Source organism: Styela clava, chromosome 11 (genome assembly GCF_964204865.1).
Source record: "Styela clava chromosome 11, kaStyClav1.hap1.2, whole genome shotgun sequence".
Taxonomy (NCBI): domain Eukaryota; kingdom Metazoa; phylum Chordata; class Ascidiacea; order Stolidobranchia; family Styelidae; genus Styela; species Styela clava.
The window spans coordinates 6,191,730-6,218,660 of record NC_135260.1 but is presented as its reverse complement, the minus strand read 5'-3'; the positions used below and the strand labels follow the sequence as shown (position 1 = coordinate 6,218,660).

The following is a 26,931-nucleotide window of genomic DNA, read 5'->3' as shown; positions in this document are numbered from 1 at the left end:
AGAAATGCAGAAACCATTTGTTACTGTTACAAGTTAAAAAAGTTACGCAAAATAAGGTAAAAAATTTCGTCATGGCAACCTTAAAAAAGTAACTGTTGAAAAGCTTCAGTCGTGAAATGTTGAAATGGTATTTCACCGTAATTCAATACTGTTAAAAGTTAGTCGTTAATTGTTTCAAGTAGCATTTCATCTTAACTTCTGTTAATTTCGCGTTACTTTTTTAACACCCTGTAGAATAGTCCGTTTAACTCGTTGAGTAATTTATTTGTTATTGTTGACGCCGTGATTTTCCTTGATTGACTGTGTGCTTCTACACACTTCTTCACGAAACAATTGAGTCTTCGTGGCAATTGCTTGCCCAGACATGTCGCGCTTAGTCGGGTATAGTTTCGGTACCTTGTTTTAGACGGCGCTTTACTTTTTTTTAGAGAACGGCGCTTGTTTCGTTGGAAATAAGTGAAATTGGTTTAACGACCTTGATTTCTGTTTTGACTTAGGACGATTGAATAATGTAGAGTAGGTTTGTTCCACATATGCCTAGTTTAAGAGTCATTACTTATTGATCTCGATCGGTAAGTATGTTGATAGGTATTTGTCTGTTTGTTTGTCTGTTAGACACATTCGTATGTTACGCGATATCTCACGAAAGCGAGGTTGAATATACTCCAAATTTTACATGTGAATTCATTATATCTCGTCCACAAGCCTATTGAATGAATTATGTCGTATGTTAGAGAGTTATTAATTAATTAGTGATGGGACACGCGGTGTCGCTATTGAGTGAGAGCGAATGAATCAAAACCGCAGTTTCTGTTTTGGGGGATCCTCTAACTTTCGACGCTGCAAACGAAGATCGATAAGTCGGCAATCTCCGATCGCTATCTATTTTTATGATTGTTAGATTGTCTTTGTGATTGTTTTTACAGTTATAGTTTATTGATTGGATTGGATTAGATCGAATTGACGAATGATTTCATGCTCAACTTTAACTTTAATGATAATTTAAGCCTGGAATAGCAGACAAATTTGGTATGTTATAATTTGTAACTCTTTCTGATTTGAAAAATGCAAGTTATTTAATAGTAGTTCGGTTCGACATGCTAATTAACTACGTTTGATAATTGTGTTTCATTAATTTGAGTAGGCTTTCTAAAGGCCCAATTAGTTATGATTATTTATTTATTGCAGGTATTTTGCGCTGATTTGATTTTACCTTTGTATTAAGATAATCGTGTCAACTGCATACTTCGAGTTGTGTGATTTCCTAAAATGCTCCACCAAAAAGGTTAAAAACCACTGTGATAAATTGAATACCAGTTTTCAATATGTTTCAGACAGCTGTTGTTAGAATTTCCATCTCTATTTCAGTTGGAATATTTATCGGAGCTCCAGAAGTATGTGCACCGTGCACCGAGATGGCGCACATCCTGAACATAGTATCTGTATCAGGTTAGGGTTCAGGTTGTGCGCCATCTTAGTGTACATACTTCTGGAGCACCTGTTTATCTAGGTTGTAGGTTCAAGAGTTAAACATGTTTTCACTGGAGTATCTAGTATTCGAACCAAAATGTGTATTAACCCATGGTTGGGGACGTAGTCGATTGTAATATTTTCCCACTGTCTTGATTGAAATACTAGATACTACTAGACCAGATTTTTGTCAGTACAGACACAGTCCACGGTTCCGTAATTTTTTTTATTTAAATCGCAGAGCTGGACAAGGTTTTTGGATCAGGGTCCAAAAATTTTGTCCAATTTGCCTGGCGGGCCACGTGAGTGTGACGTAAAAAGGTATTTTATGAACAATATTCACTGTGTTAAAAAAGCAAAAGTGGGAAATAATAGGACTAGTGCCGAAACTAAATTCAATCGCCATTTCAACAAATTCCTTGATTTATTTTTAGCTAAAAGATCAAAATTTGGTTTCAGTTTTATTGTGGCTGCATCAGGCGGGCCAGATTGAATCACCCAACGGGCCCGATTTGGCCCGCGGCCATGCTTTGCCCAGGTCTGGTCTATATTAATATATGTATATTGTTCAAATAGAATCAAATTCCATTTTAGGTTTATCTTTATAATTTAACTTGCTACACTTCAAGAATCATTTTGTTTTTGTATATTGGGACGTTGAACAACTCGCAAACCCTCGAGCCAGTGCAACGAAAGTCTATATTAATATATATATATATTGTTCATATAGAATGAAATTACTTTTTAGGTTACCTCTATAATATAACTTGCCACATCTCAAAGCTAGTTTATAAAACTCTCATTCCTTATGAATATTACACACCGGGCTCCCTCCAGCCCAGTGTTTCCCAACCCGAGTCCGCGGTCTCAAATGAGTCCACGAAGCGTTTGAATGAGTCCGCGGGAAATTCACAGGGGGCCGCAAACGTTTTTGCGAAACTTAACCATCAGCCAAGTTACTATTCACGATAGAATTTACATAAAACATAGAAAACAAGTTTATTCGCATAACATTATTCGAGTCAATAATTACTGGATACTGAGTAGGGCTGGGCATATATTCAATTATTCAACTATTAGAACAGCAATTTACAATTCAAAAATTTGGTAACAGGTGACGCGGCAGGTCACTTGCGCGTCGCTTAATCAAACGATTGGATTTCACAACTCACTTCGGCACGCGCGTGGATAGATAGATACCTTAGTGGTGTTTCTCGCAAGCTCGAACAACGGGGGATTTCTGGAGGGTGTTAATGGTGACAACCTAAATTTTCTAAATTGAAAAGCGACAATGCAAAATACTAGAAATAAAACGCAGTTCACCATGACTTTTGTTTCAAATTGAAAACGCTCTTTTAGACATTGCGAATCGCAAAATTTCGGTTGTTACTGTAGTACACGTATCAGGGCGTTTTCCCTTAGAATTCTTGCTTCACTGCCTCCACATTGGTAGGTACAGTACTGGAGCGCTGTAAATGTTTTACGGACAGCTCAGATTTGTCGAATTCACAAAAATACGAATCAAAACAAAATATAATCGGGCACCACGCATTTTGTGTCCACTGATTGTCATGATATTTTCTGAGTAGTATTGCTTTTATTTCGTCAACACAACCGCAGATTGAAATGATCACAATAAAATTAATATTTAGCAAGACGATGATATATTTTTTTGATTTACTAATATACTTTAATTATATTTTTAATAGGTACTGAATCAAGTTATACTTTCTAGAAATTTATAACAGATAGTAGGATTTTTCTAACGGTGATAACAAATTCCCAAGATCGCATAAAATAGGTATCAAAACTAAATATTATGGGGCAATATATTCTCACATTATTATGTTCGCAGATTGCCGTGGAATTTTAAAGAAGTAATGCTTTCATCTTGTTATAATTCAACGCAACCGCGAATGACCACAAACACAATTAAATGAAAATAGAACAGGTTTATGACAACAACAGCATTTAACGTTCTATTTGAGAATATATAGCAAATATTTGTTATCGGGATTTCATTATCGGAGTTTGGAACTAAAGTTTCAAGATCCAGGGCGTAGGAACGTGTCTAACTTTCTGCCTCCCGAGACGAGTTTCTGATAATGAAGCCCCTTATTCCTCCCATCTTCACCAATAATTTTGGGGATAAACAAATTGAAGAAGTTGTTATACATGAGGGGGGGGGGGGGGGGGGGAGGGGGGTATCTGTCACATGTGATGCATGTTATAGTTTTGTTGCTTAGATGACATAATTGAATAATAATAATACAAACATTTCTATTTTATTTGGCATCCATTCTCATGTATAACAACTCTATAATTAGTTTATCTGCCAAATTATATTTGGAAGTTAGGTATATATACGGAAAAACTCGTCGTCATGGATTGAATATTGTGCGACAGAAAAGGCCATTTATACACTAAAAAAGTCGGCTCTTTAACGAACGCGTAATTGCGGCAAATTTCCGATTTTAAAATTATGTTGTGTTTGGTTTTATTATTTCTTCACACAGAGTACGGTTGCAATAAACGCACGTTGAGTCCGCAAAGGTTTTCGCCGGTGAAAAAATAGTCCGCGACCAAAAATGGTTGGAAAACGCTGCTCTAGCCTCTGAAATTTTATTACGATCCACTCCACCGAAAAGTTTGAAAACCAATGACATTTTCATTATCAAATCTTTCATTAATACCCTTTATTTTTACAATTTTTCAGATGTGGACAAACATTTGCAACCCTATTGGGCAGGATATGCTGAAGAATATATAACATCCGATAGAATCAAGCAAACATGTAACAACACTTTAAAAGGTTGCTGTGGCTCGACTTCATTGAGCAGGTCTTGTGTAAAAATCTATGATTTCGTACAGGATAATATCCAGTGGATGTTAGAAATGATTAAAAAGAATTCAGATGCTAAGTTCTTGAATGAAATTAACAAAGGCCTACTGCAAGTACAAGGATTGGAAGATGGATATAATAATCTATTCCAACTTGGAGGGGATTTAGAAGATCTGGTAGTCGCTTTGGAAGTTTAAGAGCCGTTGAAACGCCGAGCTGTCGGGTCTGGGTACAGCTCTGTTTTCGTCAAAATAGTCACCGACAAAACTGATAAAAAGATGTATTTTCTGCCATGATAGTTAGTCTTCATTAAAAATCATCCTTTGTATCATGAAACACAATAATTTTGGTTCTCACTTGGAATCTTTTTACGGATACCCTAAGTCTTTTTTTTTCTGGAGATGATTTCTACGTACTCTCAACGGGGTTGGTAACCATGTAAACTACAAATGGCAACTCGAGCTCTGATTTGTGGAAATTCGTCACGCCAGAAACTGTCTCCGAGTGGCTGAGAAACATTGCAGCGAACCGTCTCGCTAGAAATGGAAAGTAATGGTGCGAAATATTTTCAAAATATAACAGTAGAACATACAATAACCAATGGATGATTGTGGACTATGATGAGTTCGAGAACCAATCAAAAACCGGTATTTAATACGTCCTAGAACGACTCCCCGGTGAAACCGTCTACGACGACGTCTCAAATGTTCTTTTTAGTCAAACTCACTGGGCAATTTACAACATTCCATATTTCCCGAAAATATTGGCGACTGGTTCACAACGCCAAAAATCCTTGTGCCAATCCTTGTGCAAAAATATTTGCTCGCAACCACAAAAAGTGTCGACATGGATAGCCTGATTAAATTAATGAGATACAATGATTTCAAAAACGATCATCGAGATGTAATTGCACTACGCCCTACAGCGCGAAAAAATCAATGGCAGATTGGCAGCCCGTTGTGATTTAGATCCAGCAGATGGTATGTTTTCGTTCTCAGCATTGAAGCAACAAGACCACGCTGCGACGGACGTAAAACAACTTAGTATTCGTTACAAAAAGTTTTTGGCGTGATGGCCGAATCTGGCCCAATGCACGATCAACAACCAGTTTTTGAGTTTTCAAAATCGCCTTACGCCAATGTATCTCATCTTGGAATGCCTGATAGGTTTGATTTTTTCAATAATAATCTATAAATTTTACTCACACAAATATATCTCACGTGGGAAAGCCCCTTAACCCCAGATAAGCTTGAATTAGCCATGTACTTTTTGTATGGGATACATAATAAGTTTAAATAAACCTGTGTTTTTTTAATGTGATAATAAAGTCGAGTCTATGCTGAAACTTAGGATTTTAAACTATTTTTATCATTTTTAATCCTAATTATCAAATTATTACTCATCTAATCTGTATTCATTACTGGTATATTAATGCTGAATTATTGTTTAATATTGAACTGTGGCTTTGCTGTAAGTGAGTTTTTGACATTTCTCTGATATGTGGCAAAGCCACTATAAAACGTAGACTATTTTAATTAATTTTTTGTTGCCATATGTAATACATGGTGTCCATAAAGCCCCCTGATAATTTCAATATGTTTATGAAGTCAGTTCTCACTATAATATCTTATTCTTACCCAGGTTTGTTGTTTTTTAATCAGTAATTGTTCAAGTTTTCATTTCAACCCAATATTCGGTATCTATGGATTTTAAGAAAATTTAGGACTTTATGAACACCCTGTATATCTTGTTTTTTGGTGGCTCCTATAGACCCATATCACTTAATACTAGCGTCATGATCTCTTTCGTGCCTTCACCTCTGATGTTTTTAGAAAGACTCTTTCCGTTTCAGCTTGGCCAAATCCCATGTGTTATAATTTTGAGGTAGATTTGTATCTGCATTGGGGGTAAATTTGGGGCGCTACAAGAAAATAAAACTTAAGAACCCCTAAACCAATTTCCTATTTTATCAAGCTACTTAGATTATCACTATCACTATAGTTGTAATAACTGACTTTCAATAATTTCGTTTGAAACAAATACTCACATTTCCTAATGTTGTTTTACGAAAGCTTGTATTTTGTGTAATTGAAGGTTTTTTCCTATGAACAGCTCTTTTTATGTTATAGCAGCTCTTTTTTATGTTATTTCACTCAAAGTTGTTAGGATAGATTTTGAGCTGTCAATGCCAAACTATACTTCCTCGATCAGTGGTTCTCAAATTATTTAGACCGTGCCCCCATTTTAGAATTATCCAGTCAAGCGCTCCACCTCAAAAATAACCGATTACAACAAACTACAAATAACAGATGGTAAGGCGTGTGGCAAATATACGTTTTATTCAAAAAAAGACGGGCAAGATCATATCTAACTTTTTATTATAATTTTAAATTAACTTCTTACCTTTTTCGAAAAATTGGGAAAAAATTACTGTTAGTGAAGAACGTGAAGGAATCTAATCAAAATTTGTTATTCTCAAAAATGTTTACAGCCCAAAGTTAGAAGTCTATATTTTTCCTAACCCGGAGTCAATAGTCTCTATTGTAAATTGCCCCCCATTTACAGCCACATTTTTAACCTCACTCTGTATCAGTTATTATAGAATTACTTTCGTATAACATCTATTTTTAGACATTGTGCTATTTTTCATTTTTAAAATAAAATTTTGTAACAGTATTTCATTATTATTCATTTTCAATGTGACGATTTATTGCAATAAATTCATCAAATGCAAAATACAACTCCTTTATGTGCTTTATTTCATTGGTTTCTCAAACTTTGGTGTTACAGAGCCCGTGAAAAGGTTGCGTAATATTTATGGAGCCCCACAATAAATTTATAAAAATAAAAACACATTATTTACCGATCAATGTCCATGAGTAAACTGAAATTACTTTATGTAATGACTCTGATGTATTTGCGGCTTTGTATTTAATAATATTCAGTATTTTAATAAGTAAATGAAAAGTTCGCGAAGCCTCTAGGTTTCTCTAACAAAGCCCTGGAGCTCCTTATAAAACATTTTGAGAACATATAAATAATGGCATTGTCTTATAAGTCCCCCTAATTAAGACAGTTTTCACTCTGATATATAAAAGGGGAGAAATGGGCTTGAGTCTTCAAGATTGAAGAAAACAGTTTTTTTTAAGGTGATGAGAAGCTTGGTACAGGAAGAAGTTGATTCATAGATGAAAAGCTTCCATTTTTTAGATACGCTAGAATTTAAAAGCCATGTCCTGTTTGTTACACCCTGAGTGAAGTGGTTGAATGGAGATCGAAGCTATCTTCAGCCCTATCGAACACAGTGCCGTCTTATGCTTAAACAGATTTAAGTACCGCAACCCTAGATAGCAGGCTTCAAACTCAGTGGTGAAAACTCAATCAAAATTGTATGCATAACAGTCTTGCAAAGGGCCCAGCAGAGTTCTTTAGCAGCTAAAGTTTCCAAAAGTATGTTGAAGTAACTTAAATGGCCTACTAGTAGTCAGTAATTGAAGTGTTGCAATCTCAGAAGAAAGTGTAGCTCACATACCCTACCAGAGGATCCCTCCAATCGCTGGCAGTTCTCTCATCATCTTTATAGTAAGAAGGGCGGGGTCCTTAAACTCTAATACAATAAAGGAATATTTCAATTCGACGAAAATCGACCAATCAGAAAATTCTGAAGTCACGTGACCTGCGCAGTACCAAAACAGACATGCACTTGCCCTGCGCGGAAATTTACCGTTTTTGATTCCAGAATCTCGATTTTGAAAGGTCCGATTCTGAATCAGACCGTTCAAAAAATATCTGGCAACGGGGATTTTTTCAAAATTCTCGCGCATGGCAAGTACATGGCCGGTAATCTACTGCGCAGGTTGAGAAATTTCTAATCAGCCAATGGGAGTTGAGTATTTTCGTGCGCATGGCAATTAGGAACTTCCGGCTGGGGGTTGGACTTCCTGTTAAGATGTTCGTCTGCGCATGGCTGTAACATGGCAGGTGGTGTTTTGCGCCGATCACGTGACTTGAAATACGCGTTATGATTGGCTCTTAGTTAGATATTGATAAATATATAAAAAATTCTAACTTGGCCACATGTTTCTGAGTTACTCCGGTTCTGGTCTAAACCCTAATACAATTAAGGAATATTTCAATTTGACGAAAATTGACCAATCAGAAAATTCTGAAGTCATGTGACCTGCGCAGTACCAAAACAGACATACACTTGCCATGCGCGGAAATTCACCGTTTTTGACTGTTGTCAGATTTCAGAATTTCGTTTTTGAACGGTCCGATTCTGAATCAGACCGTTCAAAAATTATCTGGCAACGGGGATTTTTTCAAAATTCTCGCGCATGGCAAGTACATGGCCGGTGATCTACTGCGCAGGTTGAGAAATTTCGAATCAGCCAATGGGAGTTAAATATTTTCGTGCGCATGCCAATTAGGAACTTCCGGCTAGGGGTTGGACTTCCTGTTAAGATGTTCGTCTGCGCATGGCTGTAACATGGCAAGTGGTGTTTTGCGCCGATCACGTGACTTGAAATACGCGTTATGATTGGCTGTTAGTTAGATATTGATAAATATATAGGAAATTCTAACTTGGCCACATGTTTCTGAGTTACTCTTGTTCTGGTTTAATGATGGCGGACCGACTTGGGGAAATAAAGCTCAAGCTTACTAATTGAAAAATAAATTACTGAACTGGAAGGCTCTGAATTATATACTTTATCATAAATCTAAACTCATTTCTCAACCCTTTCCTCTCTCACAGAATAATCTTTTTTGCTCCCGGGCCTTACTTACATTGGGGTATATTGAGACTTGAAACATGACAATATCAGTGTAAAACATTAAGGGTGGCATTCCTGCGTTAAAGTGACGTCATACTATAGAAAAAACTCAAAAATCGCTTTTTTCCAATTTATTTACAGATTCCTTTACAAACAAGCATTTCACAGTACATATTTCAAATGTAATAAAATACAAAGCACACAAAATAGCAAAAAATCTTATATTCCATCAAATTTTCTCTATAAATAATTTATTTTTGCATTTTTTAGGAAACTTTGTGTAAAGTTCTTACATTGGAGTATATTGCGGCTCGGAACATGATAATATCAGTGCAGAACATTAAGGGTGCCATTCCTGCGGATCTATCATGAAATGGACGTCATAATATAGCAAAATCAATTAAAAATAGCCTTTTTCCAATTTATGTACAGATTCCTTTATAAACAAGCATTTCAAAGTACATATTTCAAATGTAATAAAATAAAAAGCAAACAACATAGCAAAAATTCTTATATTCATCAAATTTCCTCTATAAACAAATAATATATTTTTGCACTTTTTAGGAAACTTTGTGTAAAGTTGAGGTGTTGTGTATTTTTGAGTATTAACTTGAAAACTGGGAAACATCGCTTCAAAGTAAAATGGCTTTACTTAATAGGCCCTAATTAGACTGGGACTTATTGCCTTGAGGTGTTTCGTACCGGCTCTCTAAACAAGGATTTGGGAAATCAGATACTGGGCATATAGAACCAGGAGCCAGAAATTTTCAAAGAGAGAGTTCTGTATATATTTTTTGGCCAAGAGAGCGGTTTTGACGGAAGGCCGGAAAACATGGGTCTTCGTGAGTCTCGAGGGTTTAAAAAGCGTTTCAAGCTACGAAAAATTATGCATAATACAGAAAGATACCTATTCATTAGAAGCAATAAAATCCAGCATAGCTTCTCACAGGGTTAAGCAAGACGTTTAGACGGGACGGTCACAAATTTTTCAACAACTACAAGTCCTTACCTAAAAATAAAGATATTCAAAGGATAGTTTTAATTCTAATTTAGGTGTGAGCTTATGTGTATTGGACGCTAATTGGTTCGATTATATGCTTTGCCAGTAGTAATTTAGAAAAATTTTAGATCATTGGTTCTCAAAATGACGTCGCGTGCGCCACGAAGAGTGCGTAGACAGTTATTTGAAGGACCTTGAAGCTAATTAAAAATGAAAATATGTTAGATTTGATCTTGCCCGCCTTATTTTGGACATTTAAATTCCATTCTTATATTTTCAACGCGTTTTTTGCATAAAACATACTTTCACCTTACTATCTGGTATTTGTAGTTTATTGATAGCTAGTTATTTTTGAAGTGGGGGGCGAGACTTGACAAATTGTAAAAACGGGGCGTGGCTTGAAAATTTTGAGAACCACTACTTCAGATTGAGGATTAGGGATTGTGACAAAACTGATTTAGATGACAAATATATAAAAGTAAAACAGACACTACATTTCAATGTAAAACAGAAAAGTGAGCTTCAATACAAAATAACAATAAAACAAATAACCCTGGTTGGAATAAGAAATTGCGCATATTGGAGGAAGCCGTTCATAAGTTTTACAACTTATGATACTTGCAACTCTTGATACTTTTTGGGGGAGAATCTTCATGAAAAGAATGAATTTAAAACTCGATAATACAAGACTTATATATATATATTGACTGGGATTAATTTAAGCTTTTTAATTGAATTAGTAGTTTTTCTAAAGGATTCTAGATTGTTTCAATGAATTCTCACAGAGTAGATTTTGAATTATAAACCTAAATTAGTAATTTTTATTATTAGAATCGAAAGCTTTTGCTTGGGAGTTCAAAGTCATAGTCCCTGATATACCGATATTTATGGATGAGCTTTGGGTAATTCTGCAATCTGATATTCCCTAAAAAATTGAAATCTTTTAGTCGAAGTCGCGCTTAAAAAATAACTAAAAAATTTCGTACCATATCATACCTAAAGCATTTACTTGAGGCCCAGGTACAATTTTCTGATTGCAAAAAATCCTAGATTATCAAGTTTTGAATGAATTGGAACAGATTCAAATATTAACGACTTCTGGATCAGTAAAACCTAGAATGAATATCCTGTGCCAATAACAGAAAAAAACATTTAAAACAATCAAAGCAAGACGAAAACAATACATTTCAATGTGAAATAAGAAAAAGCTTCAATAGAAACTTACAGAAAAATAAAAAACGAATTTAAACAGGGCAAAACATTGTAAAAATAATATGGAAAAATAAATTTCAAGGTACCGAAGCACAGTATATAAATCAGAGGTGGTGAATCTGTTGGAAGCGGTGGGATTTTGACAGAATTTTGTCATAAATTGTAAACCCACAAACTGACGCTCAATTAAAAATCATTTTGTGAAAACCAATGTTTTTTAAGGTTCATACTAGAGATTTCAACAAAACAATATTAAAGTACAGTGATACCTCGGTAGTCAAACGACTCGATTACTAAACAAGTCAGTAGTCGACCAAAAAATAGTGCGGTACTCACAAATGATACGAGACCTTGTCAATGTTTTGGGTATTTTAGAATATTCAAATCGATTCGAATAGTATATTATTGGAATCGGTTCAAAGCCAAATTTCGAATCGCCGCCAACTTGTTTTTTCTTTACACCAGTCGGGGTGAAATCCCCAATATCATTATCATTCTGTTCGGCTCTTCTATTTCTCTCGTAAGAATTTGGACCATCCATTTTTGGTCAAAAATTCTGAAACGTACAAGACTCTCAAATAACAGAATGCAGAACGTCTTGGTATCAATAATACGAGAAGAAACAATCCAGGTCTTGAAAGAATCATTCTCTCTCTCTCTACGTCATTCTCGAAGCTGAAAAATAAAAAAAATTAAATAAGTGGACTGGTTCTTAGTCAAAACAATATTTTTTTACATCACATGTTTATACTCGTTTCGAGTATTGTTCCGAACAAGGCTCCACACAAGCTGCTACTGCTTCATAGGGTTTTGAGGTCTGGATTGTTCCTGATTGCCTAACTAATTCATTACACCCAAATGATGTGGTGGATATGAGATTTATTTCGTACAGCTTTAACGGTAATAAGAATTTTTTCACTTTTTTTTTCCTTTCAATTTGTACGGAAAAACTACAGCCCTTCAAAACACTGTCATCGGTTGAAGCATGAAATCCGGGAGCAGGGTCAGTACGTATAACTGCTAATGGCAGGTCTAAGAGACGCATATCTCAACCAAATTTTAAATACCTCGCGCTCAGTAGATAACCGCAAACGGCCAGTCTAATAGACGTATAATCCAAACCAAATTTTAAAATAACGTTGCGCAAAGTAGTTGTACGTTCAATTTCTTTTAAACAGGAATAGAAAGGTGTTGTTTATTTATCTGGAAACGTCTGTGGCAAATTCAATACCAATTGCGTGTGGCGGGTCATTAGATGACCGCGGATATTGAATTGACGTATAAATATCAGTAAACAACCAGTTATTTTCTTTGGTGGGCAACTTTGATGACAAAACAGGTGAGTACTCTATAGTCTATCAGTCTATCTAGTTCACAAACATACAATGGGTTTCATGACAGGTTGAGGCATTACTAGACAAGAGATGTACAAAATAAACTCCAGGGCTGCTACCGAATTCTCAGCTACACAACTATCCAAGGGTTTTACACACGGCCGAACACACTTGATTTCGGTTTGTTTTGACTAAATGATATATGGCGAAAATGTTTCACAGATCAAATACATAACGTTTCAATTTCGATTGAGAACCAGGTATATTGCGTCTTGCACACAAATGATTCTAGGAAGGGCGAAGAGCATCTAATAGTCACTCGAAACCAATTGGCTTTTAGCTATGCGCCAGTCTGTCGTTTCCTGTAACGCATTTAGCATGCACGTCCAGTTTGGGATTCAAAACTTTATATTCACAAGGAATTAACGCATACCTATAACCGGTGTGGTTCTATCGCATGTTGATAGAGTTGTGATTCGATAAGGGCTGGCAAAAATAATTCCTTCGAGCCAAATCCATCCCAGGATCGTTGCGGATTCTGATGCAATGATCGTATTTTTGCGGATAACGAAATGCCACAAGACTCCGGTGCTTCTACAACGTTCGAGTAATTTCGGTAAAAATCCTTAACGGGATTTCCTCTCCAACAAAAAACGTTAGCAATTTTGCACACGGTATCCACATAAAAATATATCCTAGTATGCCAGTGTTTCCCAACCAGAGTCCGCGAAGCGTTTGAATGAGTCCGCAACGAGCCAGAAATTCACTGCGAGTCGCAAACGTTTTTGCCAAAATTAACTATCAGCCAATTTACGATTTACGTTGGAATTCACATAAAACGCAAGTTTATCCACATAACATTTTTCAAGTCAATCATTACTAGTTACTGAGTATGGCTGGGCATATATTCGAATGTTCAACTATTAGAATAGCAATTCACTATTCGAAAATTTGGTAACAGGTGACGCGAAAGGTCAAAACGATTGGATTTCACAACAATTTTCGACGAAAACACGAGCACACGAGCGGTGTTTCTCGCTATTTCGAACAAGGAGGAATAATTTTTTTCTAGTAGGTGTCAATGGTAGAAACCCAAATTTTCTAAATTGAAAATAAAACGGTAAACCCCATAACTTTTGATTTATGATTGTACGCGACCGATTAAAAACGCTTTCCACAGACATTGCAAATCGTAAAATTTCGGATGATACCGTAGTATATATATACCGTATATACATTGGTACGTACATTACTGGAGCGCCGTAAGTGTTGTACGAACAGCTCAGATTTATTGAATTCGAATAAACGAAAATCGATTCGAAAAAACGAATCAAAACAAAATATAATCTGGCAACGCGAGTTACCATGAACCCAATTAAAATAGAAAGACATTTTAAATTCTTGTCGTTGTCATGGATTGAATATAGTGCGACAGAAAAGGCCATTACACTAAAAATGTCGGCTTTTTTAACGGACGTGTAATTGCGGCGAATTCCCCATTTTGAAATTCGTTTAAATTCCGTTGTGTTTGGTTTTTATTGCTTCTTCACACAGAGTACGGTTGCAATAAACGCACCTTGAGTCCGCAAAGGTTTTCGCCGGTGAGAAATTAGTCTGCGACCAAAAAAGGTTGGGAAACGCTGTAGTACGCATTACATTTTCTGATGAAACGTGTTTGCTAAACCTATCAATATGGAGTACTTCAGAAGTATATGAACCAAGATGACGGACACCGGAACGTAGTATGTGTACCAGGTTGGGGTTATGCCATGACTCCAGGTATAGATCTTACGGGAGTCACTTGGCTAGTCCCCGAACTCGTAATAAAACTAAAATAAGGGCAATTGAAATAAAATAATTATGGCCAACCCCAACCTGGTGCACATTCGACGTTCCGGTGACCGCAATGGTGGTGCGCATACTTCTGAAGCGTTCGTATGATGTACTTCTTGCGTGCAATGTTTCGCATTGTCATATTATCATTAGGTACAAGTGACTGCTGAGTTTCGCATATTTACTATAGGTGATTTCTCATTTGCCTGTACAGCTCGTTGACGACTTTGTCTTATATATAACGGATTTAAGCAATTTGGGTATTGGCAATACTAAATTGGACGAAGCACGCAAATCAGTAGTAATTCTTACTTAATAATTCCGAACGTTTTTATCAAAATAAGGACGTTTCGCCTCTACACGCAGCGAGTGAATGGAGGATTTATAAAGTGGGCATACCTTCATTATTTGAGCTTTCATCATTGTGGTCTTTCTCCGTTATTCTTTAGTTTATTATTGACGAGGTCGAGAAAATAAGCTCCAGCTAACTGAAATAACTGCATACGTACATACATTAATCGCCAAATCTTTCTCAGACAAGTTGAATGGACCATACTTGCGTTTCGAGCAATGATAGGACAATAATTAGCAATTTGTCTGAGTATCAGACCCAGCGACTTAGATTTTGAATCGTTGATTATCTCGACTGTGCTGGAACAGATTCTCCGTCGTTTTCAAACCCTCCTATAGGGATGACGAAATAGTTTTGATGCCTACTTTCGAAAGCATTTAATGTTTCTTTCCTCGCCAAACACCATTCATCGTTTATTTCTTCATCAAGCATTGGTACTTTTGCTGACGCCATTGTTGTACCCGCCCGTTTCGGGATAGGTGAAGTACTTTATTGATATCTTCGGATTTTAACGCCAAATTTTAGGCAAAGGATTTTCTCCGTATCGCTGCCACCACGCCAGAAAGGACGTATATTATTGGATTCTGCCACAGTCCTTCCCCCCTAATACAACACACAAGTCCTTTGTGACAAATAATTCAAAACGTAAACAACAACAGACTCCTAAGACAACTTAACAATGAATGAATACGGTTAGAACAACGCAATTGTCGGGATAAAAGGTTACACGCATGAGCGAGTTGATTAAAGGTTTACATTCAATGTTACACAAACAAGTAAAACACTGATAAATTGGCGCTGCTCTGACATCTAGCGGAGTATAAAGTTTGGGCTTAACGCCAATGTCGTGAGTCCTAATTCACTCTTATTATCGCATTAAATGTTCTTTGATCTGTTGTGAAAATTGACACAAAGTCATGTCGTATAATTATCCGCTGATCTTAACAAAATGTTAAGATTTACCAAATGTACATCTAAACCATTTATTGAACGGGAACAGAAAGTTAATAGATTACTAGATCGTGTAACGTTAACGATAAGTTTCGCGGTACAGCAGTTTATTTAGATATATTTTGTGGCCCGAAATAAAGTTTTTATAATTCAGATACCATAAAATTCAGCTTAAGTTAAATTAATCTTTACAATGGGATAATTCTGACCAAATTGTAATTGAGAAATATGTATTTCAATAATAATTAGTGACGTCACTTGCCTGAGGGCATGTTTCGTCAGACACCGGTGAATTAGAATCTTAACGATCCAATAGTTGCCTGTCAAGTGTGTTAGAAAGAGAGTGCTTGCCAAGTGGTGATATTGACACGGTATCATCAAAAGGAAAGTATACATTAGTAAATGTTATCCAAGGATTAGATTGGTGACAATTAGATTACATGCAACTGAACTGAATTGATAGTGCAGCAAGAGTTTTCAATGAAATTATTTTCGCATGTATAAGCTTATATTACAGAATATTCAGGCACCCATAATCAGATGGGTATTGGTTATGCATTTACAAGGATCTAGTTGTACTATCGAGTAACTTTGGTGCATACTAATACGATAGTTAACAAGGTTAAAGCACACTTTAAAAGAAATAGTGCTGAGTTGACATGTAAACTTCTGAGACTCTAAACTCCGTGTAATTTTGCCGATCACTTACGCCGTTGGATGCATGAAAATACTGTCCTATTTTTCATATGGCATAATTTAGGTTATACTTTCAGAAACTAAAGAGGGGAGTAATGAGCATGTTTGGAAAGATGCTCTATTTTAGTTGTAACTCAAAGTTTAAATAAAGTCTAATTTATTTGATTCCCAAGATAACGAAATAACAAGACGTGAAAAGGCAAATAAACTAAATATAATAAGAATTGATAAAGATCTGATTCTCAGCACGCCATTTTTAACTAAAGGGATCAAAGTACTCCCAGAATCGAGCATTTTTGGCGCTTCTAGAAATTAATCCCTATTTTTTTATTAGACTTTCTCTAAGTATAAGATTTTTATTTATGTACAATGTTTTGAATACTCAATAAAATTATTATATCACAATAATTCTCAAGACGATTGGGTGATAAAGTGTGAGAGAAGACTGTTTCTAGAAAAGAGTATAGAAGGCTAGAATATTTCCTTTGTCTACCGATATGCGCAAATACACGTTACCGATGAGGTGATGACAATTAGATGAGACGATACACCCGTCCTGTTTTACGAATGAAGGCAAGATATCTTATAACAATCGTTTTATTGATCGGAATAACAAGCTTTATTACATGGATGCAATCGGGAGAAGTTACAGATCAAACTCTTTCAAAGTCTTCTCATGACGTAGAACAGATTCAGGTATGGTTGAATTAGCATGTCAGGGATTGATTTCATTGTAGGCCTATATGTAAATTGTTAAAATACGTATTTATGAAACGGAGGCGATGCTTAATTATATAGATACTAAGGTCGCGAACCTGGACTGATGCAGTAAGGCTCGAGAGAGAGAGCATCGAGTTTCGCGGACAAGCAATATCGGGTGAATACTTTCATTTGTATAAGCACGTCCGCGCTATTTACTACAGTTGGTAGAATGAAGATATTTTTCATTTCAATTTCACGCTGAAGAAGTCAAGTAGTTACATTTGTAACAAAACCCGAAGGTTTATTATACCTTCGCACGATTTTAAATATTTTCATCATCATTTCTCCATGGATTTTGAAAAGAAATACATTCTGTTTTCATTCAGCCTTCAATTTTTATGAAATATTTTTCATCGCGATAATTTATATTTTTGATTTTCACCCAATGTTTTTGTAAAATAAAGGTAACGAAATCATGACTAAATTTATATATTTATTTTGGTATTTTCCATAAAGAAACAACCACAGATAAAAACACGGTCACCCAAGTCGAAGTTGAAGAACGAGCAGCCTGTGGTCGTTCAAACACCCGATCTGACAATTTTGCCAAAGAAAGAAATCGTTTTGCGTCCACCAATATCGGCTTCTTCCTTGACTACACTTTCTCCTATAAGCGAGTTAGAAAAACAGGAATATTACGACGAATTTTTCAAATCTTCTGCGTTTCAATCTACTGATCGTAAACAAAAACAAAGCAATGGAAATTTCCTTCTTCCTGTCTTGTTTTTTGATGTTGGACCAAATAATTTATACAGGTATTAGATAATTTTTCACAAAAATTGTTTTATTCTATTATGAAAAATTTTTCTTATTATTTTTATATAAAAGTCATTTTGATTCTAAGAGTAGTTCTTAAGCATAGTTACCTTGTAACGTAAGTTTGAGTTGTTGTCATTCTGTGTGACACTTGAGTGTCATTTTTCGACGCTCCAGAAGTGTGTGTTCGTGTACCAATATGAATGTAACCAATTCTGTTCGCCTACTTTACATCAAGTTGTATAAAGAGACTAGAACCTATGGACAGGGCGCATATTCACTTGCCTAACACAGACAGTCGCCGAACTCGTAATAGAACTGAAATAAGGATAATCAGAAAAAAAAAAATTATGGCCTAACCCTAACCTGGTGCACACACTCGAGAGTACCCATTTTTCTATCCTATATCTACAATTAAGAATTCATATTATGCGGGGCAACTTCTGCCCTATCGAAGACATATGTAATGGTATTTGTCCAATGCAAAATGTTAACAAAATCTAAATATTTGTAAGCAACTAGAGGTTTGAAGGGAAACAACTTACATGTATTCATGATGTATATGCTATCCTACAGAATTGAATCATTTTGCTGACTTTTAAATAGGGGAAAAAAATAAATAATTCTTCATATATTGTTGTCAACCTTGGTTACATGATATAATAAGCTGAGTTTGGAAACCATGGAAGATCTCCACAAAATCAAAATGCAGCAATGCTTTACTTTTCAGATTATTTAAAGAAACAATACCAATAGCAAAAGCTATGGAGAGAACTCTAGTTGTGCCGCCTTTTCATCGTCATCCGAGGATGGAAAATTATGTCAGAGGAAAGAGAATAGGAAAAGGTAAAATGAATTGAAAGTTGAAATATTATTTTTGAGCTAATAGAGTAAAGACCTTGTCGGAGTCATATTTTGTAGTTATACTATCTTACTGAAGTTTCGAAAAGTTCAATTTTGTTATGAAGTCAGTCTTTAATATATCTTAACTAGGTTTGTTGTTTTTTAATCAGTAATTGTTCAGGTATTTTTACTTTATTTAATACATCTGGGAAGGCTAAAACAATATATGGTATCGATAAATTCCATTCGCAATCTGAAATAATTTAAAGACTTTATGGACAATCTATAATACATCGAACAGATCGACGACCTGATGCTTTTTCGAAATGGATCGTATTGAATATTTTCGGCTACCTTCATTCAGTCAGGTTTCAAGGAGACTGTCGGAAACCAATATAGATTTGTGAATTCGGAATACAAATCGTATTAAAACACTTGTCACGTTTGGTGTCTCGTAATAGTGCTCATTTAAAGATCATCTCGGCCATTTTCTATTTTTGGCTTGACTAATTGTCAACGTTTATTTAACTTACAAAATAATTATCACTTTTGCTTACGCAACTGTACAATTAGTCGACGTAAACGTTTTCTTGGATGGTGTTTTCTATCATGAAGTATAAAACAGTTTTTGAAGCTTTGTGTCTCACAAATTCTTTCCTTTGTTTGTTTTGCTCAACACAATCAACAACAGTGGTATTCTAAGTAATGAAAAACAGTAAGTTAACGATTTCGCTTCATTCAAATTTTCGAATGCGTTGCCTTCTTTCGTGGTTTCAAATAACAAATATCAGGTTTTGTCCTGCGGTTTTCTATATAACTATATATAATACAAAGATACGATTAAAACAATTTTCATACTTCAAACCTTGCAATTGGGCCATTAGTTTCATATTTAGGTCCAACTCCCATTAACAGAGAACCAATCTACGAGTATATTGTGAATGTTGAAAAAATATGTAAAGACCAGAAAAACCCTCAAACTGGACGTGTGATTGAAGTTCCGATATTTGACTGAATTAAAGTTTGAATCTGAATTGAGCAAACACAGCAAGCTTATGAGTTGAATTATCACACTTATAGAAAAGATAGTTTCAACAACCGAGGGTATTTGAAAATATTGCATTGGGTTATTTCAAATGCTTCCTTTATGGCTTTAAATAACACATATACATATATCATGTTTGAGCCGCAGTTTTGTAAAATTAGCATTTTCAATTTTTATTTTGACCGAAACTTGACATTTGGGCAATACAGGTGCCAGCAATTTTGCATATAACCCCCCCCCTCAACAAAAACGGGCCAAATTATACAACTCTTTTATGAATCTTACTCGTCGAACGATACACAATACCAGCTAACACTTTAAAATTATTTTTAATTTAGAAAACTCTCAAACCTCTCAGTCAGACCGTGTGATTGAAGTTCCAATATTTGATCAAACCTACGTTGTTGGTTTGGAAACCAATCCATCGAAGTCTCTTGATATGAAAGCTCTGCGTTATTTTGTTCCTGTGGAATCCATGGACAAGTGAGTACTTTTAATTGGAAAAGACTTGATTTTACTAAATTAGCGTGATGGGATATAGTAGTCGTTATTGTAGTATGTTTATGCTGGCTTATCGTATATACGAAACAGAAAACCGTGACAGAGCTGATTGGGCAAACCTCGAGTCGATTCAGAGGCTTATAGGATTAATATTAAATAAAGATATATTTATGACTGGTGACTGCCATACTACATGTCCGGGACATTTAAGTCTACCGGCTGGACGCTGGGAGAGCTTGTCAAAACCGGCACAGTCCCGGCTAAACCGGGGCGTATTGTAAGCTTATAGTTGAAAATCTCGCATTCGCGGATGCCCACCAAAACTTTCTTTGTCTTTGTGTAGTTTAATTTTAACAAAAGGTCTCGTTCTCCAGAACCCTTACTACGCAGGCACGAAACTTGGATGCTTCTTAAAAGAGCACCAACATTTCGATTCCTGAATTGGTGTTATATTTTGTAACTCATATTATAAACCAATAAGTTAGCGCCTAATTAATAATAGACAAAAAACATTTCGTAAAATAGATCGTTTTAAGTCTCACAACCTTCCGCGTGAAATTGTTGCAAACGTTTTTGTACATAATGTAACGAAATTTCAACCCGCAAAATCTAATATATATCATTACTGTTTCATAATTTTCCATTAATAAAATTTGATCAATAATAAAACATTATTTTTAGATGAAGATTAGTGGTGTTAATTTTTGGTTTAAAATACCGGTTTATCCACATTTTTACTTCAATCATAAATAATTAGTATTCTCACACCGGACATTACCACATTGTACGCGTATAGTAATTTGAAATATTTAATATGCTACAACGTAATTTATAAATATATCGTTAAAGAATTTTGGTAATTGATAATTGGTGAATAAAAAGCAAAAAATAGAACATTGTATAACGAAAAGTAAAGTCATCATACGAGATATACTTGGATGTAAACATATGAATTTAAATGTATATAAATTGTGCCGCGGCTCACCAGGTATATAAGCCCTTTGTGAAATGGAACCATTCCGTTAAATATATGCTTGAAGTGATTCAAGTTTCTTGCTGCGCACTAATACAAATGTATTTCGGCAAAGTTTCTTCAGACAAGCATGTCCCAACTGTCTCGCGTAACCCCAACGGATATTTTGCCTATTTTGCTATACTGTATAATTTGGGCAGCGGTGCGTTTTCACCGAAATATGTGCTGCGAAGCCACACAAAAAGATAATAGTAAAAAATAATAACAAGTAAATTGATCGTTTCGGCGGTGTGGCGCATCGTGCTAAGCGTTAGGAATACGCTTGCCACCGCATCTCTGATTACCTTGCGTGGGTGCGCAGGTTCGAATCCCATGCGGGAATGATTATGTGCGAGAGAATTGCTGGACTCCTCGCCGCCGTAGGGTGGTTCACGTAACCGCTGGTCGGTTACGGCTTCATTCTCCTTCAAGTCCATGCTTCCGAAAACAAATAATTGTCTAACTAATCCCATACCCAACCTGGACTGGTAACTGGACGAGAGACTGTGGTTCGCCATATGATTAAGCCGTCTTATCGGCTTTCCTCTCCCCCCGGGATAAATATGTAAATCCTATCCTATCAGCAGCAAGGCTCACGTATTTAGCGGTGGTTGGAGTCGAGCAACAGCATCTGACTTCGGCATCGGGCGCAATTGAGGCTCAGACTCCACACATCAGTGCATATGCAATGCACAAAACCAAAGTCTAAACATGAAATATAAATACAACATAAAACAATGAAAAATAAAACGACTCCAGTCTCGCCACAATAGCAAAAGCAGAGTAATATGTTTCCACAGGTTTACTAAAGGATGTTCAAAAGAATCAAAAACACTGCTAGTCTGTGGAGAACTCGATGAGAAGCGAAGAAAAGGAATCCAGCTATTTATAACTGCAGCAAAACTCAAATTTACGAAAACCGTTCACGTTGAATCATTCAGTGATATAACCGAGAATAAAACATGGAAAATGTAATTGTTTTTTTCGTTTATTTTTCTACAAAATTAAAGGCTTCGTGGATGAATTTATGGCGCAATAATAAACGTCTTGAGAAACGTCTATTTACGTCAATATACTATAAATATACACGTTGTAATTAATTTGTGGCAAGATGATTCAACCGCCTCTCCCAAAATGATAAACATTCGAATTCTGTCATAAGCATAAGTTTAGTTCTAGTTTGATAAACCAATGATTTAACATTTGAACAATTTAAAGTTTAAACGAAATCTACAAATCCTCATATTTTTTTGTCAATTTAATTCAAAAATCTGAAACAATCTCTAGAAAATTGTGAAATAATGAGAAAATCAGAAATTTAATAAAACAATAATATTCCCATATATTTTGACAAAAACGTACAGAACGAATAGTCTTATCCAGTGTATAAATTCTTTTTTAAGGAATATCGGTAATTACTACACCAAATATATTAACTTCTACAGTACTGTATTTACAGTATACGGGCAGAATATTCTGTTTTTGAATTTGAAACATCAAGTTTATAGTAATCCTCTTTTATTAATATCTCATAATATATATATGATGTATTTATTTTCACACAGAAATCTAGCGAGTGCCAATGAACAGCTTGAAGATTCGAAGTGCGCTGGACTGGCTATAGGACGTGGATGCCTTGGGTCTAAGGAAGCCTGGCTGAAGCAATACAAATCTATCTCGCCTTTTGTTAGAAGACCAGTTCCAGTCAAGGTCAGTTAGTTGTTTGGTGATACAAGTTTGGTTCATTTTATTGCAGTGCATTGCGATGAATGATAATAAAAGATATTGGATGAAAGGAAAAGTAGGCTAATACAGTTTCCTAGCATCTTTGCTTTTTATACACATCACGAATAATCAAATAGGTTAAGATTCTGTCAATTGTGGTGTTCACTTGACTTTCAATATTTAGATTTTGGCCAAGAAATTTATTTCCGACATGATGTCAAATCAAGATTTCCTTGCAATACATTGGAGATATGATCAGATTGACTGGAACGATATGTAAGTATATAGCAGAATGGCAACAGCCTTTTTATGCGACATTTTTATAATCCTTTCGTCCCGAACAAGGGTGTGTACAAGCATACACTTCTTGATAAGTTGTGGAACAACTGAAATATTTTTCAGTTCGGTATTGCCTATCCAATTTTTCACACCCTGGGTGAGGTGCTGGGCATGGAATTTAAACCCGATATTTTCAACTTGTATTATTCATAAACCCTATCTCTTTAAATGTATATTTTCTTAAAACCTAATGACGGCGTGTGAAAATTATATTGTTCTTCATCAACTCAAAGTCTTCAATCACTCCTGAAATCCAAACTTACCCAGGGATAGTCATCTTTAACATTTCAAAACAGCCTTCTAAGCGGTGGATTGGTTTAGGTATTTCGCACGAACCCGTTTTACGAATGTGTTGATAATCAGCGAACCCGATCTTATTATTAAAGCTCGACATGGTTTTCTAAAATGAAAGAACTTGTTGTTAGTGAATTCTATACAAATGAGAACCTAATTCTAAGTTACCATAAATCATTGTTTAGGTGTAAACCAACACGTCCTGAAAGTGCCAGGAAAAGAAACGCACAAATTTGTGAACTTGCGTCAAAGCTAGATTCCGAAGAAGGAGCTCTACTACAAATGGGAAAGAAAATAGTTCGATACATGAGGAAAAGAGGATTAAGAAAAGCTTATCTTGCTGGACCCCCACAGGTACATACATGATCAATATGCAAGACCGCCAATTTGTTTTGTTTGTTGTAAACTGCGAATTTCATTGGTCAAAAATTTTTGGTTAAAAGAGATACTTTTTGTTGTTCCGAATGTTAATTTAAAGAACGAGATATCTTTTTAGAAAAATATCTGTATCCCATTGACATTTGCCAGCTTTTCAAACATGGCTTATCCACGCTCAAAAAAAAAAGGCTACCCTAACCTAATTATATTTAACGACGGGTAGGGGACTACTATTCCTAGGAAAGACTGGATTCTTTCCGGTTCGGAATTGCCTACCCATTTATTACTCCCTGCGTGCGGTGAGGTTTGAATCAAGAATCATAAATAATGTATGTTCAAGGTAACACGGATGGTCATGATACGCCAAAAACCCATAAGGCATAAGTTCACCGCAACTACGTAAACGCTTATGTATGTTTAGGTATATGTTTGCTTATTGAAGAATTTTGGAGCAATAAACAGACCTTTTTGTTTAGTATTTAAATAATATTTTAAGTGATTATTTATATTGCAGATGAACGACACAATTCATAAACTACGGGCTAAAACCCCTGGACTGTTCACTATTCATGACGTCAGAGAGTATGCTGCAACGAGAAGATCGAGTACTGGATTTTTTGAAACCAATTACATGATGTCATTCTTAGAACAAGAGATATGCTACTGTAAGTATAAAACTGTATATAAATCAACTACAATAAACTGCGCGTCAGTAAAGACTTGTCAAAGTAAATATTTTTCTTGTCTAGAAAAGCCAAAGTGTTTTCGTTATAAAAAGTTCTCCAAATTTTTTTTAAATAGACTATAGAAAATACTCTTTTGTAGGTAAAGTAATCTTTACAAATTATTTGAGAATTATCTCGGTTCCTACCAAAGTTCTGTTAATTTGGCGTGCACTGAACAACAATTACATATAATATATTAATCCTTAATATACGACCTACGCCTACCTCAAAGTGGATTCTAAAAACGAAAAATAAATCTGGAAATAACAAATTTTCATAATGGAATTTTGTGCAATGTCATTAATGTCGTGTATTATTCATACTGTGGGATTGGTAATAAGAATGTCAATATCAGAATATATACTCTGGATTCAATCGATTCCCTTTTCTCACATAATTTTTGATATAGAATCTTTTGAATGTGATATTATAAATAACTAAATGTTCTATTTTTGATGCTGTAATTCATTTGTCTTGAATATATGTTAATATCTTTGCAGTGAGCAAAACATTTCTGGCAAGCCCATTATCTTCATGGTCTCAATCGGTGCTTCTTGATCGAATGTCAGAAGGAAGATCAACATTTGAAAGTGTGCTGGATGTACTGGTGGATGGTAAGAAAGTGCAATTATTGTATTCAATGGTTAATCTAGATTTCATTTAGTAGGAAGTTATGCAAATTAGAATAATAAAGGCTCTCCAAAGCCAACAGTTTCGTGAGCTCTAGCGACGCAAAGATTACTATTTCCTGACTAAACATTCAGATTGTGGTGACCGATAGCCTGTAATAAGGATTGGATTTTTATATTTATTCAGCGATAGGAAAGTCGATTATAAAATTGCATAGTATAAAGAACAACGGACTCTCGTCCTTTTACTAGTCGAGTACGGGATAATTGACCAGTTCAGATGCATGGACTTGATGGTGGGGGAAGCAGTAACCGATCATAACGTGGACAAGTTACGCGTTCACCCTACGACGGCGAGGAGTCCAGATATACTCTCGCACATTAATATCTACCGCGGGATCCGAACCTGCGAACCCGTGGGTAGTCAGAGGTGAAATGGCAAGCGTGATTCTATTGCTTATCGCGATTCGCCAACCGCCGAGCCGCTTTTCAGAAATGCATAAAAAAACTTTTTGTTTCCACCCCTAATCAACTCGACTATTCTAATGCTCTGTCAATGTAATATCTACTTCAATTAGGTATACCCGGACTTCCAAAGCTCACATGGTTGTTCCCAGAAGGAAGTTGGAGATGACGATGTAAACACCACTATGCGGGACTTTTTCATTGAAGACGAATGAAGCATTAGCAATGATGAACCTTCCACTGTATTGAGACAAGGGACCGAGGAAAATATTTATGTGGCTGTATCTGAACGATGCGAAAACAATGATTTATTAGAATGATAATATTGAGCAAAGCTGATAGCTTGTCGATTTATATTCTGATTTCCGATTGAATGTTTACTGATATAGAGACCGAAAGTATGGACATTGGCGTGTGGGAGATATGTCCTAAAGAAGGTCGAGTTTCTTTTTTCGGTATATCATTCGAGGTTAACATAATCATAATAATGGTATCAGAAAACAACACCGTACCATAAATAAGTAGTTCATTGCAGAATTATGATAGTCGCTGAATGTCAGTTGTTGAATTTGGCATTCATTCTCAACGATATTTATATCATATCGCGTACATACTTTTAAAAAACGTAATTTAGGTTTATACCAAACAAATTGCTTGATATTTTTTCTGCTTTAAATTTTAGATGACAATCATAAATAACGACATCTCTCGTACTGTAATTGAATTTTATAGTCTTTCAAGTATGGGATAGTTAGGGGTGTTTTATTTAGCTGGAATTGTAAGAATAAATTTATTTATTTTTTGTTTTATTTAAATCGCTGTTATCGTATGACATCTAATTAGAGACAAATATGAATTCCAATTCTAATTTTTCATCGTTATAGAAACCAAGGGAATGAGTCCGCTTTGGCGAAAAATGTCTTTATATAAATTCATAAAAAATTATGACTGTTATTAAAATTTAGCTGCAGGATTGAAATCAGATTCATTTT

At 35.5% G+C, this 26,931-nt stretch overlaps 1 protein-coding gene and 2 long non-coding RNA genes across 3 annotated transcripts; 2 read left to right on the top strand and 1 right to left on the bottom strand.

Moving 5' to 3' along the window:
* The first annotated feature begins 911 nt into the window (after positions 1-911).
* On the top strand, positions 912-7,053 carry LOC120347418 (uncharacterized). The gene is made up of 2 exons (XR_013479172.1): positions 912-1,029; positions 4,187-7,053. It is a non-coding gene; the product is annotated as an uncharacterized LOC120347418 (long non-coding RNA).
* A 2,150-nt stretch (positions 7,054-9,203) lies between these two features.
* On the bottom strand, positions 9,204-15,476 carry LOC144429659 (uncharacterized). Its single transcript, XR_013478957.1, has 2 exons — positions 14,866-15,476; positions 9,204-11,974 (listed from the first exon to the last, which is right to left on the bottom strand). It is a non-coding gene; the product is annotated as an uncharacterized LOC144429659 (long non-coding RNA).
* Positions 15,477-16,807: 1,331 nt separating this feature from the next.
* LOC120347527 (uncharacterized) lies at positions 16,808-26,656 on the top strand. Its single transcript, XM_039417544.2, has 11 exons — positions 16,808-17,161; positions 17,684-17,982; positions 18,714-18,829; positions 20,210-20,354; positions 22,185-22,355; positions 22,950-23,094; positions 23,294-23,385; positions 23,928-24,096; positions 24,635-24,785; positions 25,346-25,459; positions 26,053-26,656. The coding sequence occupies exons 1-11, from the start codon at positions 17,003-17,005 to the stop codon at positions 26,106-26,108; spliced, it is 1,617 nt and encodes a 538-aa protein (XP_039273478.2). The 5' UTR covers positions 16,808-17,002; the 3' UTR covers positions 26,109-26,656.
* Positions 26,657-26,931: the final 275 nt, after the last annotated feature.

Excerpts from the sequence above, each read along its gene's own strand:
- LOC120347527 (XM_039417544.2), top strand. The coding sequence starts at position 17,003 with ATGAGACGATACACCCGTCCTGTTTTACGAATGAAGGCAAGATATCTT. Across the intron at positions 17,162-17,683 it reads ATGACGTAGAACAGATTCAG|AAACAACCACAGATAAAAAC; the intron begins GTATGGTTGAAT and ends TTTTCCATAAAG. Across the intron at positions 17,983-18,713 it reads GGACCAAATAATTTATACAG|ATTATTTAAAGAAACAATAC; the intron begins GTATTAGATAAT and ends TTTACTTTTCAG.